This window comes from Ammospiza nelsoni, chromosome Z (assembly GCF_027579445.1).
Source record: "Ammospiza nelsoni isolate bAmmNel1 chromosome Z, bAmmNel1.pri, whole genome shotgun sequence".
NCBI lineage: Eukaryota > Metazoa > Chordata > Aves > Passeriformes > Passerellidae > Ammospiza > Ammospiza nelsoni.
In genome coordinates, this window is record NC_080669.1 from 76,695,179 (window position 1) to 76,709,877 (window position 14,699).

A 14,699-nucleotide genomic window follows, 5' to 3' on the forward strand; every position below is an offset into this window, starting at 1 on the left:
AAAGTTTCTCTGATTCTTCTGCAGAAGGGTTAAATGGCACACTTTAGAAGTTATGCCAACACACACTGAGTCTCTGACGGAAAACCACGGAGCATCTGTGTGCTTTTGGACTTTTTGCATCTTTTTTTCTTTGTTTCTTTGGAACATTTGATATTGGCTGTGCAAAGACACCAGATTAGACAAGACATAAGAGTCTGTTTCTGCCTTTTTGTCTTGAACTGTTATGATTACAGGCAGTTTGACACCAGGCCTGCAATACATTATGGCCTGAAATCGCTCCCACTTGAAGAATCTGGGGCTGTTGCCATTTAAGAGAGCAGCAGGACGCACGGGCGAAGCTTCAGACCTCGCAGCACAGCGCGTCTGGAAGGAGGGACCGCAACACCTTTTTGTGCTGACGCTGCACTTGGTTCACGTCAGCCTGAGAACAACCGCGGTGCTCGCCTACCCTGCCTGATATTTCATCTTCTTTTTGACAACAAAAAAGCCAAAAAAACCCTCCACAGCAGGCACAGTACGCACGGGAGCTCACCCGTGACCGAGCCCCGCAGCTCCCCCGCCCGCCCTCTCTCCCTCCCCGCGTTCCCGTGACCGGCTTTCCTCCCGAGTCCCCTCCCATGTCCCGCCCCGCGGGCGAGGAGCCGGCCCCGGGCTCCATCCCCGCGCTGTCCCCGCCGCCCGCCGGCGCCGCTCCGTCGCTGTGCCGGCTGCGGGAAGCGCCGCCCGCCCGCACCGGCGTCCCGCGGCCCCGAGCGGCTCGGGGGCAGCTTTACAGAGCCGGCCCCGGCGTATATAACATGTCTGATTACCTATAGAGAGAGATGTGTGTAAAAGGGTACTCATGCTGACCTCATAATGAGAAACGAGCCAATTCCCGCTCGCAAAGGGAATGTGTTATGTGCAGGCACGCCGTGCTCCTGCGCTGGCTGTGACAGAGCCCGGCGGGGTGCGAAGGTGCCCGACCTCCCCAAGAGAAGGGAGTGGCCCGGTGGTCCCCGGGTTCCGCGCCGAGCTGCTCACCTGCAAGAACAGACCATGCCCAGGCCCTGCCGAGGCTCCCGCGGCAGCACGCTAGATCCCAAGGAGGAATGCTTTACAGGTAGGTTTGGTTAGCTATTGTCTTTTGCATGCCTCTTGTGTTCCCCCGGTTTTTTTTGGGAATGGGATAAACACAAAGAATGTGTTGGTTGGTAACAGTGCAGTGTGTAATGCAAAACAAGAGCTTGGCTGCCTGTGCTGTTTTATTACATTGTTTTTATTGGTAATCTGTCGGAAATCTCCAATTCATATTTTACTCGAGGAAAGGACACTACCAAATGTGTGTATGTGGACTCTCTATGTTTCTGACAGTGTTAACTCCCCCGCCACTCGAGCTTTCTGTAGCTTTCCTAAGTGCTGTGCCTGACAATGGGTGGGAATAGCATTGGCATTCCTGGCCATACCTGGAAGCAACACTCGTTTTCCTGGACATTCATGCCCTGACGTGCCCTGCACCTTGAGAGCAAAACTGTGCTGCCCTAGCTCCTCAGACTGATGCCTGTCTGCAGAAGTGGACAGCAAAATCCCCTATTTAGGTAGTGAGGAGAGCCATGAATTAAGAGCATTAATCAGTATCATTAGAAACCGATGAGGATGCATAACGAAAACAAGTGCTAATATAAAGGATTTTTTGTAGACAATTCCATCAACCATTGTTTACTACAGGGGTTGATGAATGAACCGAAATTACCAAGAGGACTTTCAAGGGATAAGCCTGATGTTATGACTGATACATTTTAGAGAGGTTGGGCTAATTTGTCAGTTGACCAGCCTTTCAGTTTTTGCTTAATATTGAGCACACAGTCCAGCTTACTCACTGAAATTTATGGATGTGTGAGTGTTGGTGGATCATGACCTCATTACCTGTACAGTTCAATTTCTGCACAAACCCCCTGAGGATTACTTCTGTAGGGATTTATGAAATTTAAATTTGTACAATGCCCTGAAAAGGGTAACAGTTTTTATACCTACGAATTTTATTGCCCTTGCATTGGGTATTTTACCGGCTTTTACAATAGATTAAAAATTCTAAGCAGTGGGATGTTTCAGTGTTTCTAAAATAATTTTTGGTTACACTTTTTGGCACAGTCCTGCTGGTCTACTGACACAGTTACTTCTGAGCTTGCAGCACTGCTAAAATAACACTCCAATATGAGACTCTCAAAAATACTTTCTTCACTCTAATGTTTGAAATAAAGCCAACTGGGTTACATTTCTCTCAGAAATTATGTTACAATGTTGCTGAGATAGGGTAGTTTTTATTGCTATTTTAATGCCTGTTTATGTTATACCCAGATAAAAGATGAGAAGTGTGCTCTACAGAGGTGAGTGGGTGTGACATATGCTGTATCTATAAACACTTCCACAGGCTGTCACCTGAATTTCCATGGCTAAAGAGAAGTATTTTAAATTTTAAATCTCATCTCTCACATGGCATGCAATGAACCACAGTGGGAGCTAGGGGCATTAGATGGAATTTTTTTGATAGAAGAACCCTTTCCACCCTAATCCCTATCTGCGCTTAGAATCTGTAGCATTGAGAAGAGTGACTTAGGAGAGGATGAACATGTCTTAAAATGTTAAGAGTCTGATTATGCAGGACTGTGCCCTCATGAAGAATCCTTGCTCTCATAACTGCTGCCACTGATGACAGGGAAATTGTTTATGTGGGTTATGAACTATTTCTATAACAAAGAGTGTGCAATATTGGAGTCCCAAAAATGTAGCAAAGCTGTCCTAGGAAAAATTCCTTCAGGAGTTTTATTTTGCAAATTGTCAGTTAGATGAACTGTATTCTTTCTGAGTGCAGTGAAACAGAAACTCCCTTCTTTGATGATGTACTCTGTGCTGATCCAGACAGGGAGGTGTGAAGTTACTTATTGGTTTCCCTAAACTGTATTTACAGGATGCTGTGTGAATCCAATATAAGCAATGTGCCCTTCATATTTACTACAAGGTGTTTGAACAGAGCCCAGTGCTGTGTCCAGCAGTCTCTTCATGGGCCATTGAAGTACAATTGCTCCTGCAGCAAGGACAGCCAGTGGCCAAATATCAGTGATAAATGTTTAAATTCTCTAGAAATAAAATTCAAAACAATGGGTGGTCCCTTTTTTTTCTAATAATAAAAAACTGTCAAGGTTTCATCTCAAGAGTTTTGAAGTACTTTATTTTAACCATACTCAAAATATTTTTTAACTATTTAGAACGTTTAGTGTTGAACTTATTTGGAAAATCAGGATTCATGAGGAATTGTTGGAAATTTGTTGATTCACTGACATTCAGAAGAGTATTATAAAAGAAAAATTTCCATTAGCATACAGGTCTGGAACTATGACTAAGATACTGAAGCTGTATGTTGTTGTATAGCAACATGCATCTCTGATACCATTGTGTATGGGAAACTCTCCTGATTAGAATTTAATTTGATTTATTACCTTATTTTTATTTCTTATTTAGTGTTTACAGATTAAATAAAACCCCTTATGTACATATAATAGATGTAGATGGAAATTAAAGCAATCAATCTTGTATTACAATGTCTCTAGCAAAAAAAAAAAAAAATTATGTAAGCTTGCCTGGAAAATCCCCAGTCGTGGTATTAAAACTGATCTTATTTTTTAAGACAGTTGTCTTAGAAAGGATTAAACATGCTTCATAAGAAGAATCAAAAGTATGAAGACTAATAGATGAGACTCTGAAAGTAGGTTTCCAAGGTTTCCAGGCCCACATTTAGAGCTCTACTTAGTGACCTGTTTTTACAAAGGTGCTGCCAGCTGTGTGTGTGAATTCCATAGGAATGCTCACCTGCCCACCACTTCTGGGAACAACCTGTAACTCTGGGTCAGCAATGGGAAATTTCATAAGCCTTTTCTCATAGTCCTTTTAAGTTGATCCATTTTATTAATTTGGTTGCATGAAGTTCAAGGACACCCCCTCATGTCATCTGTTTTAAATATTTAAGTTTTGGCAGAGGAAACCCTGGCTTACATAGAGGGGCCATGGAGGGACTTGAGATGCTGGCTGGCAGCATTGCAGCACTTTCTCTTGGCTGTGAACTGACTCTGTTTGATGTTGTGAACTTCCATGAGTATTTTAAAACCAGAAACTATGGTTCTGTTGTGGGTTTGGCAAATCCTGTTCTTGAATTCTCCTTGAGAGAAGGCAAAAGTTTTTGTTAACTTCCATCTAATTTTAGATGAAAATGGTCCATCACTGGAAATATTGACAGATGTCTTTTGTATCAAAAGCCAGAAACAATATTTAGACATTACCCCAAGCTTAGAGAGTATAGTATTTTGTAAGTTTATCTTGTTTCTTTTTTTCACTATATGTATTTTCTTCTGCCTGTTGCAGTTTTGCGGTCTAAAGTATTGATAGTTTTCTATCTTTTTGCAGCATTTTGAATAAAAATTAGTCATATTATTACAACTCTAGTGCTTCTTGAAGTCACTAATGTACAGACTATCATCTAGCATAGTGAAAATAAATAATTTTATTAAATTCTTTTATGAATTTTATTTGTCACTGTAAATTTCTCAATCCATGTCTCCCACTTAAATGCTAGTCCATTGTTGCTTCTTTTCTTTCACGTATATTGCCACAAAATTTTGACTTAGTGTTTTTTCAAGTAATAGCTTACTTAGCCCATATTCATTAGTGACAAAGTCAAATTTTTTCCATGTGTTTTTTTTCCCTTATTACTTTAGTGACATAAAACTACTTCTGGAGATGTAGCAACTGAAGTCACATTAAATCTGCTTTTCTTCTCAACATCCTCCCAAATTACATGTTCTCATTGAGGTAGTTTAAATGTGAAACAATCAAAATGGCAGTCTTATGTGCAAGAATTTGTTATAATAATAATCAATAGATTCACGAATCAATATATTAATTTCTTTTGGTTAGAGTTCTGTGGGAACCAGCAATCTAAGCTGTAGCATCAAAATAGAGCAGAGTCTCTGCTTCTGTTTTTGCAAATTATAGCAATAACATGCAAAGCTTCCAAAATATGCTGTAGCATATCAGAGCACAGAAACTGGATAATTCAATGTCATAGCCTTATCATTTGATAGGATAAAATTATAAGCTAATTATAAATTGTCATGAAGCATTTGTGTGTTGTGCAATGCTTACTAGGATGCTGTAAAGCAAAAGTTGGATGCAGTTAAAGGTTTTTTAAGTCAATGAAATTATTTGGAACATTATGCAGTTTTCAAGTATCATATTCTATTTGAGAAATATTTTTTTCTGATTAAGAAGGGGATTTCTGTTTGGTTTTGGTTTGTGCCATTATTTTCCTTTTTGTTTGTTTTATTTATTTAATGTTATGGTATGTTGACCCTGGCTTAATGCTAGGTGTTACCAAAACCACACTTTCACTCCCTCAGCTGGACTGGGGAGAGAAAATTATGGAAGGCTTATGAGTTAAGGACAGGGAGAGAACACTCAGCAATTACCATCAGAGGAAAAAGAGGGGAAGTAAATTTAGTATAATACCAGTCAAATTAGAATTAGAATATGCTAGTGAGAACTTAACCCAATTCTTAAAAAAAAAAGTCTTCCCACCCTTCACAGCCTTAGCTTCACTCCCTCCTTTCTCTGCCTCCTCTCACTGGGCAGGTGCACGGGCGATGGCGGCTATGGTCAGCTCTGTCACACGTTGTCTCTGCCACTGCTTCCTTGTCACAGGAGGGACTCCTCACACTCTTCCCCTGCTCTGGGATCATTCCCACAGAAGACAGTCCTCCATGAACTTCTATGGCTTGAGTCCCTTCCATAGGCTGTCATTTTCCATGAATTCATCCCGTATGGGCCTACAGTGGGGTCACAGCTCCTGCCAGGGAACCTGCTCCATCATGGGCTGCTCTCTGCACAGGCCACAGCTCCTGCCAGGAGCCTGCTCCAGTGAGGGGCTGCTCTCTGCACAGGCCACAGCTCCTGCCAGGAGCCTGCTCCAGTGAGGGGCTGCTCTCTGCACAGGCCACAGCTCCTGCCAGGAGCCTGCTCCAGTGAGGGGCTGCTCTCTGCACAGGCCACAGCTCCTGCCAGGAACCTGCTCCAGTGAGGGGCTGCTCTCTGCACAGGCCACAGCTCCTGCCAGGAGCCTGCTCCAGTGAGGGGCTGCTCTCTGCACAGGCCACAGCTCCTGCCAGGAGCCTGCTCCAGCACGGGCTTCCCATGGGGTCCCAGCCTCCTTCAGGCACACCCAGCTGCTCTGCTGTGGCTCCTCCAGGGGCTGCAGGGGAATCTCTGCTCCCCGCTGGGCCTGCAGGGCCTGCCGGGGCACAGCTGCCTCACTATCCATGTTCTCTCTCTATTCCTTCACTGACCTTGCTGTGTGCAGAGCTATTCCTCTCTCGCATTCTCACTCCTCTCACAGCTGCAATTGTCCTTGTGCAGTACTTTTTTGCCCTTCTAAATTAATTTTCCCAGAGATGCTGCCACTGCTGGGCTCAGCCTTGCCAAGCAACTGGTCAACCTTTACTTTAAAAAATGTGTAAGTTTTTGCTATGGATATGAATTAATGAATTTTCAGTCTTCTGGTCAGTTTGTTAATGATGAAGATGCAACAGATTTAATTTTTAAAAATTGAAAGCATAAAAATTAACTGTTTCAACATCAGAAATAAAAAGTATTGAGATCACAAGTCCTATCTTACCTTCTGAAAGATTTGAGGGAATTTTTTTGCATTTCTTTGAGAGGAACAGAGAAACAGTACTGTCACCACTTTTGGCATAATTTCAGGTGTAGTACTGCCTGAAAATTAGAAACAGATAGGTGCTTATATTCTCTCCACTGTGTACTTAGCCCTCAAAGGTTATGGATCATTTATCTGTGTTTAGGGTAGTATGGAACAAAATTTTCAAAATCATCAGTGTCCCACTTATTTTTTAATGTATGTATTTTGTGAAGTCTCAATAGCTTTGGAACAGGCAATAGCAATGGAAGTGGAGAGTGGAATGTCGCAGCAAAGACAGTGAGACTCTTACATCTCGTGGACAATGCTGGCTTTTAGGATAGAAGCAAATCTGGTGAAAGCGATTTTACATTATTTCTTGTATGTTATTCTGGCTAGTGCTCCTAAGGCCTCAGGCAGCATTTACTTTTTCCCAGAATGCTCTTTGAAATGGAATGCAGTCTCCATCCTGCAGCCTGGGCACCTTCCATGTCAGGTAGCTCAGGTGCGAGCACATTTGATAGGGCTTCTGTGCAAGACAGGAGGCTGGAGCTGGGACACCATCCAGGTGAGATCTCAGACCAATGCATCTTTCTAATGCATCTTCCAGGCAAGGGCCTGTTTTGGTCTTTGAATACAGCAAACATTTTATTCTGATTCAGCAGCTTCAGGGGAGCTGTAGCAAGGGAGAGAGAGCCCAGTCTGTGGTGATTATTCATGTGCAGACAGGTTCTGTGTCTGGACTCTTGGCTGAGGCTGGTGGATTATTCCAGTCCCTGCAGCCAGAGGCAGCTCATTTGGCATTACTTTCTGGTAACTTTTCCAACAACCTCTTTTATCCACAAGTGTCAAGCTACCGAGGACTGGAGCGGCCCGGTCTGAAGCAGGCACTAGCCAGCCCATGTCTGTCTGTGTCCTGGTGGTGCTGATGAGGGCGAATGGCTCCAGCCCACCCATTCCTGTTCCTCTGTGTGCATTTGCTGTGCCTGGCCTTGGGGGCTGCTCCCTGTTCCTGTGGCTGAGTCTGGCACTTCTCTTGCAGCCAGCACAGCCACCCTGCCAGAGGCAGACTCAGAGCAGGGAATGAAGGGGAGAAATGCAGAGGGACAGACCAATGTTAAAATTACCACATCAACATGACTGTGGTAACTCCTTGATGGCCTTGTGTTACATCCACAAGAAGTTCTGGGTGTTTTTTTCTGTGGAGATCAGCTGCAGATGTGTTGTGCCTGAATATCTGAGAAGCTGAAAATGTAAGTGGAAATTTATGCTTAGGATAAATATATATATAACACAAATATATTTTTAAAACTCCGTTATGAACAGCCTGATTGAGGAGTGAAGATCTTACTGATGAGCTTTGTAGAGTATGCTTCAGGAATTACAAAAAGGTTTTCTTGATTGGAGTAGAAGCATTATAGAACTGTACAAACTATAAATAACTGTGGCAGCCTCAGCAACCTCTGACTTAATCTACAGGCAGCTCTTTGGCTCAAGAGCAGTAGCTGGGATATATTCTTTATATTTACTGCAATATTAAAATACGGATATTTATCTTTGAAGGGTACCATTATGCCGTAGCTTCATGTATTTCTGTTGGTAATTAAGCAGTTATGGTTTTTTTCTTCTTTTGGGTTTTAAAATATTATTGGAATCTTCTCACTATTTCAAATGTAGTGGGCTTTCTTAATTCCTTCAAATCCCCTACAGCCTTTTAGGTCTAGGAAAAGTTAATTCTGTCAGAGAAAGTCAATTGCTTCTTCACAGCAGTTCACTCTTTGCTAATTCCGTTCTTTGGAGCAAAAACACATCTTTAAAAATAGTGCAAGCTTCTGAGCTTGAGGATTACTGAGAAGAGTATGAAGGTTTCTGCAGTTACTCTTTACTTTTCGTATTTTTCCTTAATTCAACAAGAATGCCAGTTTGGGGTTTTTTGTTTGTTTTTAAGGGGACAGAAAAAAGCCTATTCTCTTCAAAAAAATCATATTTAAGTGAAATACTATTGTTCATGTGTGCCACTCCCCTCTAGTGAATAGAAGTGGAATTGCTTCGTGTTGTGCCATGTCATTGACCCCCTAGCTGCAACCAGATCATGGAATTTTTCTTCAACTTTCAATGACAGAGAGTTATCTTTATTTCAGTGGAACAATGTGAACTTTTTTCTGCTTTTTCTATTTAGTAAGAAATAGGCTTTCATTGCAAAGCATGCTAAATTTGTTAAATCCTGTCCTTTGCACACACACAATGCCCAAGTAAAAATAATAAAATTAACTTTAACAACAGCAAAACTGTAGTAGTTTTTCCTCTGTCTGTATATCCCTGGGTTTGAGTGAAATTTTCATGCTCCTTGCCCCTTTTTGCATACATGAAGCATTTATTTTAACAATGTTTACTTTTTCCTTGATAGTTGAATAAATTTTTGGTATAGTAATCTTAACTCTTCCATGATAGGTTGATGTTTGCATTATTAAACCTTTGAGTAATTGATACCAAAGCTCGAGTTGTTTGGTCACAGATAGGTGTGTAGTTCTAGGTAAAAATATCTGTCCACATATTTTCACTTGGATATTTTTGTTAAAGAGGTAACAGAGGAAAAGAGTTTTACAAAAATGTTGTGTATGTAATAAGTATTCTGTCAAATGTCAGCTAACAAGGCACCAAGTGTGAGATTTCTCTGGCCAGAGGCCAGTGAAATAGCTCAGCAGTCACCCTAGTCTGAACTCTGTACTTATCAGCCCTGGAGAGAAATACATGCATTTAGCTTTCCATTTGTCATCGAAAGTACACAGCTAAAATATGCTCATAGCCAGAAGCTGATTGTTTCTGTTTACTGCACATGACAGATGTATCAAGCTAGAATGACATGAATCCTGTATGGGGTGGTCTTTAAAAAAAGATCTGTTTGTGTCTGCTTTTTTGCCCCTTAATTGTGTCCTTAATTCATATAATACATGTGTCATTAATTCATATAATAAATGTGTCATTAATCAGTAGTGCTGGTGAAAACAGCTTTTCCTTTTACACTGACAACCAAATTTAGTCCATTAGAGTTGCACTGGCTGTGAAGGCCACAAGCCTAACAAAGTAAACAGCCTGAAGAAGTTGTATGAGATGTAGAAGTAGTGAACCCTAAATCAACATAAACTCTGATGTGAGGCATATGCAAGCAGAAAAATATTTCATAGAAAAAAAGAGTATAGATCCAATATATTTAGTTATGTCTAAGAGATGCAGAGGTATGCTGAGACTAAAATTTGCTCTATAGAGTTCCATATGTTTATTTAGCATACACACTCATGAAAACTGACCCTAGATATCCACCTTCCTGAAGCTTAAAGAGCAAAATGCATGAATGTAGCTGAAAGTGTAACACATTCTCTTGTTTTCCTTCCTTTAGGATAGTGTACATTTCACATCTTTGCTCTTTTCTGCTACGCAAAGATGTTCACCCTTGTTCTTAAAGGATGGCAGATGTTTCTTTAAAGGTTAAAACACTTTTTTTTTTTTTTTAAGATAAATATTAAAAATATGAGGCCAAATCCCATGGCATATAGTTAGGCAAAACTCATACTCAGATTTGGGGATTTTAGCTTTTCTTTTCCTAATGTACTGTACTGTATATCACTGCATCTCTTTAGTTTCTTCCTTTGTAACAAAAGGATAAATTCCTGTTTGTTATTGCACAGCATTTTCAAAGCTCTAATTTATAAATACTATTATGGAATTGTTATTGAAAACTATCTCTTCTCTTTTCCAGAGAAATCAGTGCTTGCCCAGCCAACATTTGTTTTTGAGAAGAAGGATCGTTCTTTGAAGGTAAAAAGCCTTTTTTTCCTCCCTTTTTCATTATTGATAAAAATTGGTAAGAAATAATGATTCTGTAGACAATTATCCTGGCAGCAGTATAAGATTTTAGCCCTGCTTAACAATTGTAATAAATGGTCTGAAAATAGAACAAGGAGGAATAGAAAACAGAAACAAGACTTAATGCATATATGCTGGACTGTTATACTTTGTGTCTCTGTCTAGAAAACGATTGTTCTATTTCACTGACCTTTCCATGCTTATTTTTTTTTCCAGCGGCCTGCAGAAGACCCAGTTTGCAAAGCTGAAAATGGTAATCAGCACCTCACTGAAACAGCATAATATAACCGAGTTATTCATAGGTCTGCCTATTTCCTGTGAAAACAGTGTTTGCACTCTTTCTAGGAGCAGGGGCAAATACCAGTTACCAGACTAAGATGTTGTGGGTTGTAGAGCCACCTACTCTGTCCTAATATACATGTCCCTGTCTTCCCTCAAGTTCTTCCATCTTACCTCTCATATTTACCAGAAAGACAAGCTCCAGAAGCCATGAAAATCGACCAAGTGTATTCAGCTGTATGAACTCCTAACTGTCTTTTTGTTTGCTTGGGTAATGTTATAATGTAGCTCCTCATTCTGAATGTTTTGTGAGCCCATGGGCTATGAACTAATTCAAAGCGCTTGCTTTGGGTTCCCTGAACTTAACAGAAATAAAGATTCCCCAGGGCTTTGTGACAGGTGTTGACTTAGATTCCAAAGCCCTCCTGCTCTTAGGTATTGCCTTAAAGCTGTTCTCTAAGTCCCTCCTAGAATTTATTTTGTTCAGGTTTTAATTCAGTATTATAACATGGTGCTGATGCCTCCTGCCAATTACATTATATTTTCTTTTCTCTAGATTTCATTAGTTGCTCCAGAAAACGTGCAAGATCATCATCTTTGACTTTCCAGAAGTCTGACTCTCAGTCTAACACTGGTATGACATTTACCTCCAGTCATGTTTTGATTGGAGTTCTGTATTCTCATCTGGCAATGAAAAGAATGAATTCTCCTACCTAAGACGTGTTTCTGCATTGTAAGCATGCTGCAAGTCATGAAAATTTAAACATTGATACTTGCTGGTAGTTTCCAATGAACACGTTTTTAATTAAAAATGCATTATTTTTTCCATACTTACATAATATTACATAAAGTAGTGAAAAATCCATAAATTTAATATAATTTTTCTGAATTGCTCACACAGTTAAGGGAGGATGAGGTCAGGAAAGGAATTATATCCCTGGCTTCTGGAAGAGATCACTGTTCCGTGGGCAATCCTTTAAGATGTGATAGTTTCCAGAAGGGCCCTCCTGCCCTCCAGCCATGAGCTGACTGGGACGGCTCATTAAGGACTGTGCATTGTTTCCATGAAAATGAACACCAGTCCCTGAGGCTACTGTGCAGGAGGACTCATCTGTTTTACACAATCTGGATTTAACATATGGATGGCACCAAAAAGTACTTCTGAATTCAGGCATTAATATATGTACAGTGTGGGGTTTTTTTTTAATCACATCTAAATGTACCCAAGAGGACTTAAGCTAAGTTCGGTTTACTCTGAAAGTTAAACTAGAATAGATATGTGAGAAATTTTAGGGCATGTCTATTCCAAAAAATAAAGCAGAGTGCAGGAGGAAGCTGGAGCGTTTCCCTCTGACTGCCCACACTGTTTAAGGGATAGGTCACTGTCTGGTTCTGTTTTGAACCTGGCAGTCTCCAGGAGCTGATGCAGAGAGCGTTAGCTGCGTGCCTGAGCCAGGCTGTGCTCCTTGGCCTCAGAGACATCCTGGGGTCAGCAGCATAGACATAAGCTAACAATCTGCTTCAGAAAGATGGTGGGTAGCAGACAACAATTTATTCTACTGTCAGTGAAAGCATGACATCAGCCTGGCTAACCCTAAAACTTTTCTTTTTTATTCTCCAAACAAGTGATAATTTATTCTCTTATTCTTTTAGATACAGCTCTCACACAGCAAAGAGGGAGATCATCTTCATTTAACATCCTTCCTACTTTCCCTCCCTCCCAGGCAGGTAAATGAAAATAAATATTTATGTAGAAAAGCAAGTATTAGGCAAAATAAAGATGTGTGCAGAAATGCTTTTCCTGCAAGAAAAGCTGAAGTGTGTTGGACTAATCTGATATTTAGATGGCAGAAATGATTGTTTTATAAGGAGGACAGGTATTTCAATAGAAGATAAGTTTCTTTTTCATAGTTGGGGAATCCTCTGGGGCAGGGGTGGAATCTTTGAATAATTTAAAAGCGTGCATTTACAGAATGTGATACAAATAATACTTAAAAAACCAAAATGAAATGATGGTAATTACGTGAATAGTTTGCTTGCAATATAATGGTGATGGTTTCTACAGGAATATAACTTTCTGTCCTAGGAGTCTGTCTTCCACCTAACCAGGGATCCAGGGAATATCCTCCCTCTCTTAGCACTAACAGGAAAGATGGAGTGGTTTCAAATCCTAGCCTATATCTGTTACCAGAGACAGGTTCTTGACAGAAACTGGCATAGAGGATTTCTAAACAATGTTAAGAGTCCCCAGCATTTTAAGAGCAGCAAAACACACTTTTGCAATGAAAAAGTGGTGATTGTATGTATTGTATCAGTTGTGCCGTTCTACATGACATGGTACATTGCACCCTTAAGGGGAAGGCAGCACCCAAGATTTACAAATCTTGGGTGTTCACAGTGGAAAGGAATGACAGAAGTCAGAGGTTCTGCAAAAGCTTAAAAAGTTTTACTGGTAAATTACACGCTAAGCATGAAAACTGGTGTAAGTCATGATCTCTTATTGTAACCACGTGATGGGTTGTGGATGAAGGGTTAAGGTGAAAGGGAAGAGAGAGATTTAAAGAGGATTAAAGAGGAGAAGAGAGAAAGCAAGAAAGAGAGAAAGAGAGATTATCAGTCCTGGTTCCAGTATCAGCACTGGTCTGGCTGAAGGCATGTCCAGGATCCTGAGGCACACACCTGGGCTTCACAGGGTACCTTTATATAGAATGGTTTCTTCACCCTGGAGATGAGTTTCTCTTTTTTTATGCAAATCAGTTCTCATGGGCAGTTCATTCTTTCTGGAAATAGGTCAGAGGCCTTGGGATGGTCTGCATGGCCCTACAGCCCATGCCCACATCTTGGCCTCATTCCTGCTGTGCTGTGTTGTGCTTATGGTTGTCCTGGAAAAGTGCTGCCCTAGCTGTGTAGGTACCCTCTGCAGCCACATCCTGCACTTTCTCACAGTGGGTTACTACCAGAAGTCCTTGGTTGGCTCCACAGCTATTTGGATATCAGTGACATACAAATTATCCCCCTTACCTCCTACGCTTTTACAGCATGGTTGGATGGTTGCCATCACCTTCTCACTGGTGTTTGATATCTTTATTAAAATGGTGAAAGCATCAATAGTGCACTGCCATTGTTCTACTAACTCTTCTCACAGAGCAGGGAAGGGTACATTTATTTGCTATTTATTTATTTCTATGTATTTGGGCCTCACTTAATCAGCTTAAAAATGCCCAAAACTTGACCAGATAGCATTCAATGTTTCTACAAAACAGGAACACCAGTTTTAAAAGATGAAGAAAGATTTTCCATTAAAAACTTTCATTAACATCCAAAAGACTATGACATAGCCAAGAAACATCTGGTGTTTTCTTGTGCCAAAGTCTGCCCACCTGTAAAAACTGAGACAGTAACAATTATTTTGGCAATCTTTTCCAGATGAATATGCTGGAATATTGCTCAGGTACTACCAAAAGAGGGAGTGGATACAGAAATATTAATTAATGGTTAAAATTTGGATGTACTCATTATTTCATTGTAAATTCCTTTTCTGTAGTAAAGAAGAATAACATATTCATGACCTCAGCTCTTCTTCAAAGAAATCCTGACATCATCAAAAGTCCAAGAGAAGGTAACTGTCATTGTAATGGTTTTTCACTGTAGCTCCACAAAAATATGAATACAAAAAAGAGCAGCTCTTTTCCATACTGAATGATAGCTAGGTATCTTTATGCAGTTCATAACTTATTGTTTGACAGTGTAAATGTCCTATGAACTCTGGTCTCACCATCTGCTCTGACTACTTATTTCCTGAGTGGACTGAATGTAACCTTCCATAGTGAAATTTCACATT

The 14,699-nt window shown here is 40.6% G+C and overlaps 1 protein-coding gene across 1 annotated transcript in view; it reads left to right on the forward strand.

Annotated features, from left to right (window-relative positions):
* The first annotated feature begins 855 nt into the window (after positions 1-855).
* Positions 856-14,699, forward strand: part of RANBP3L (RAN binding protein 3 like) — a 32,194-nt gene continuing 18,350 nt past the window's right edge. The window contains exons 1-6 of the mRNA XM_059492454.1: positions 856-1,099; positions 10,473-10,531; positions 10,796-10,832; positions 11,415-11,492; positions 12,512-12,586; positions 14,403-14,477. Of these exons, the coding sequence (XP_059348437.1) occupies positions 856-1,099; positions 10,473-10,531; positions 10,796-10,832; positions 11,415-11,492; positions 12,512-12,586; positions 14,403-14,477 (568 nt within the window). The remainder of the gene's footprint in view (positions 1,100-10,472; positions 10,532-10,795; positions 10,833-11,414; positions 11,493-12,511; positions 12,587-14,402; positions 14,478-14,699) is intronic.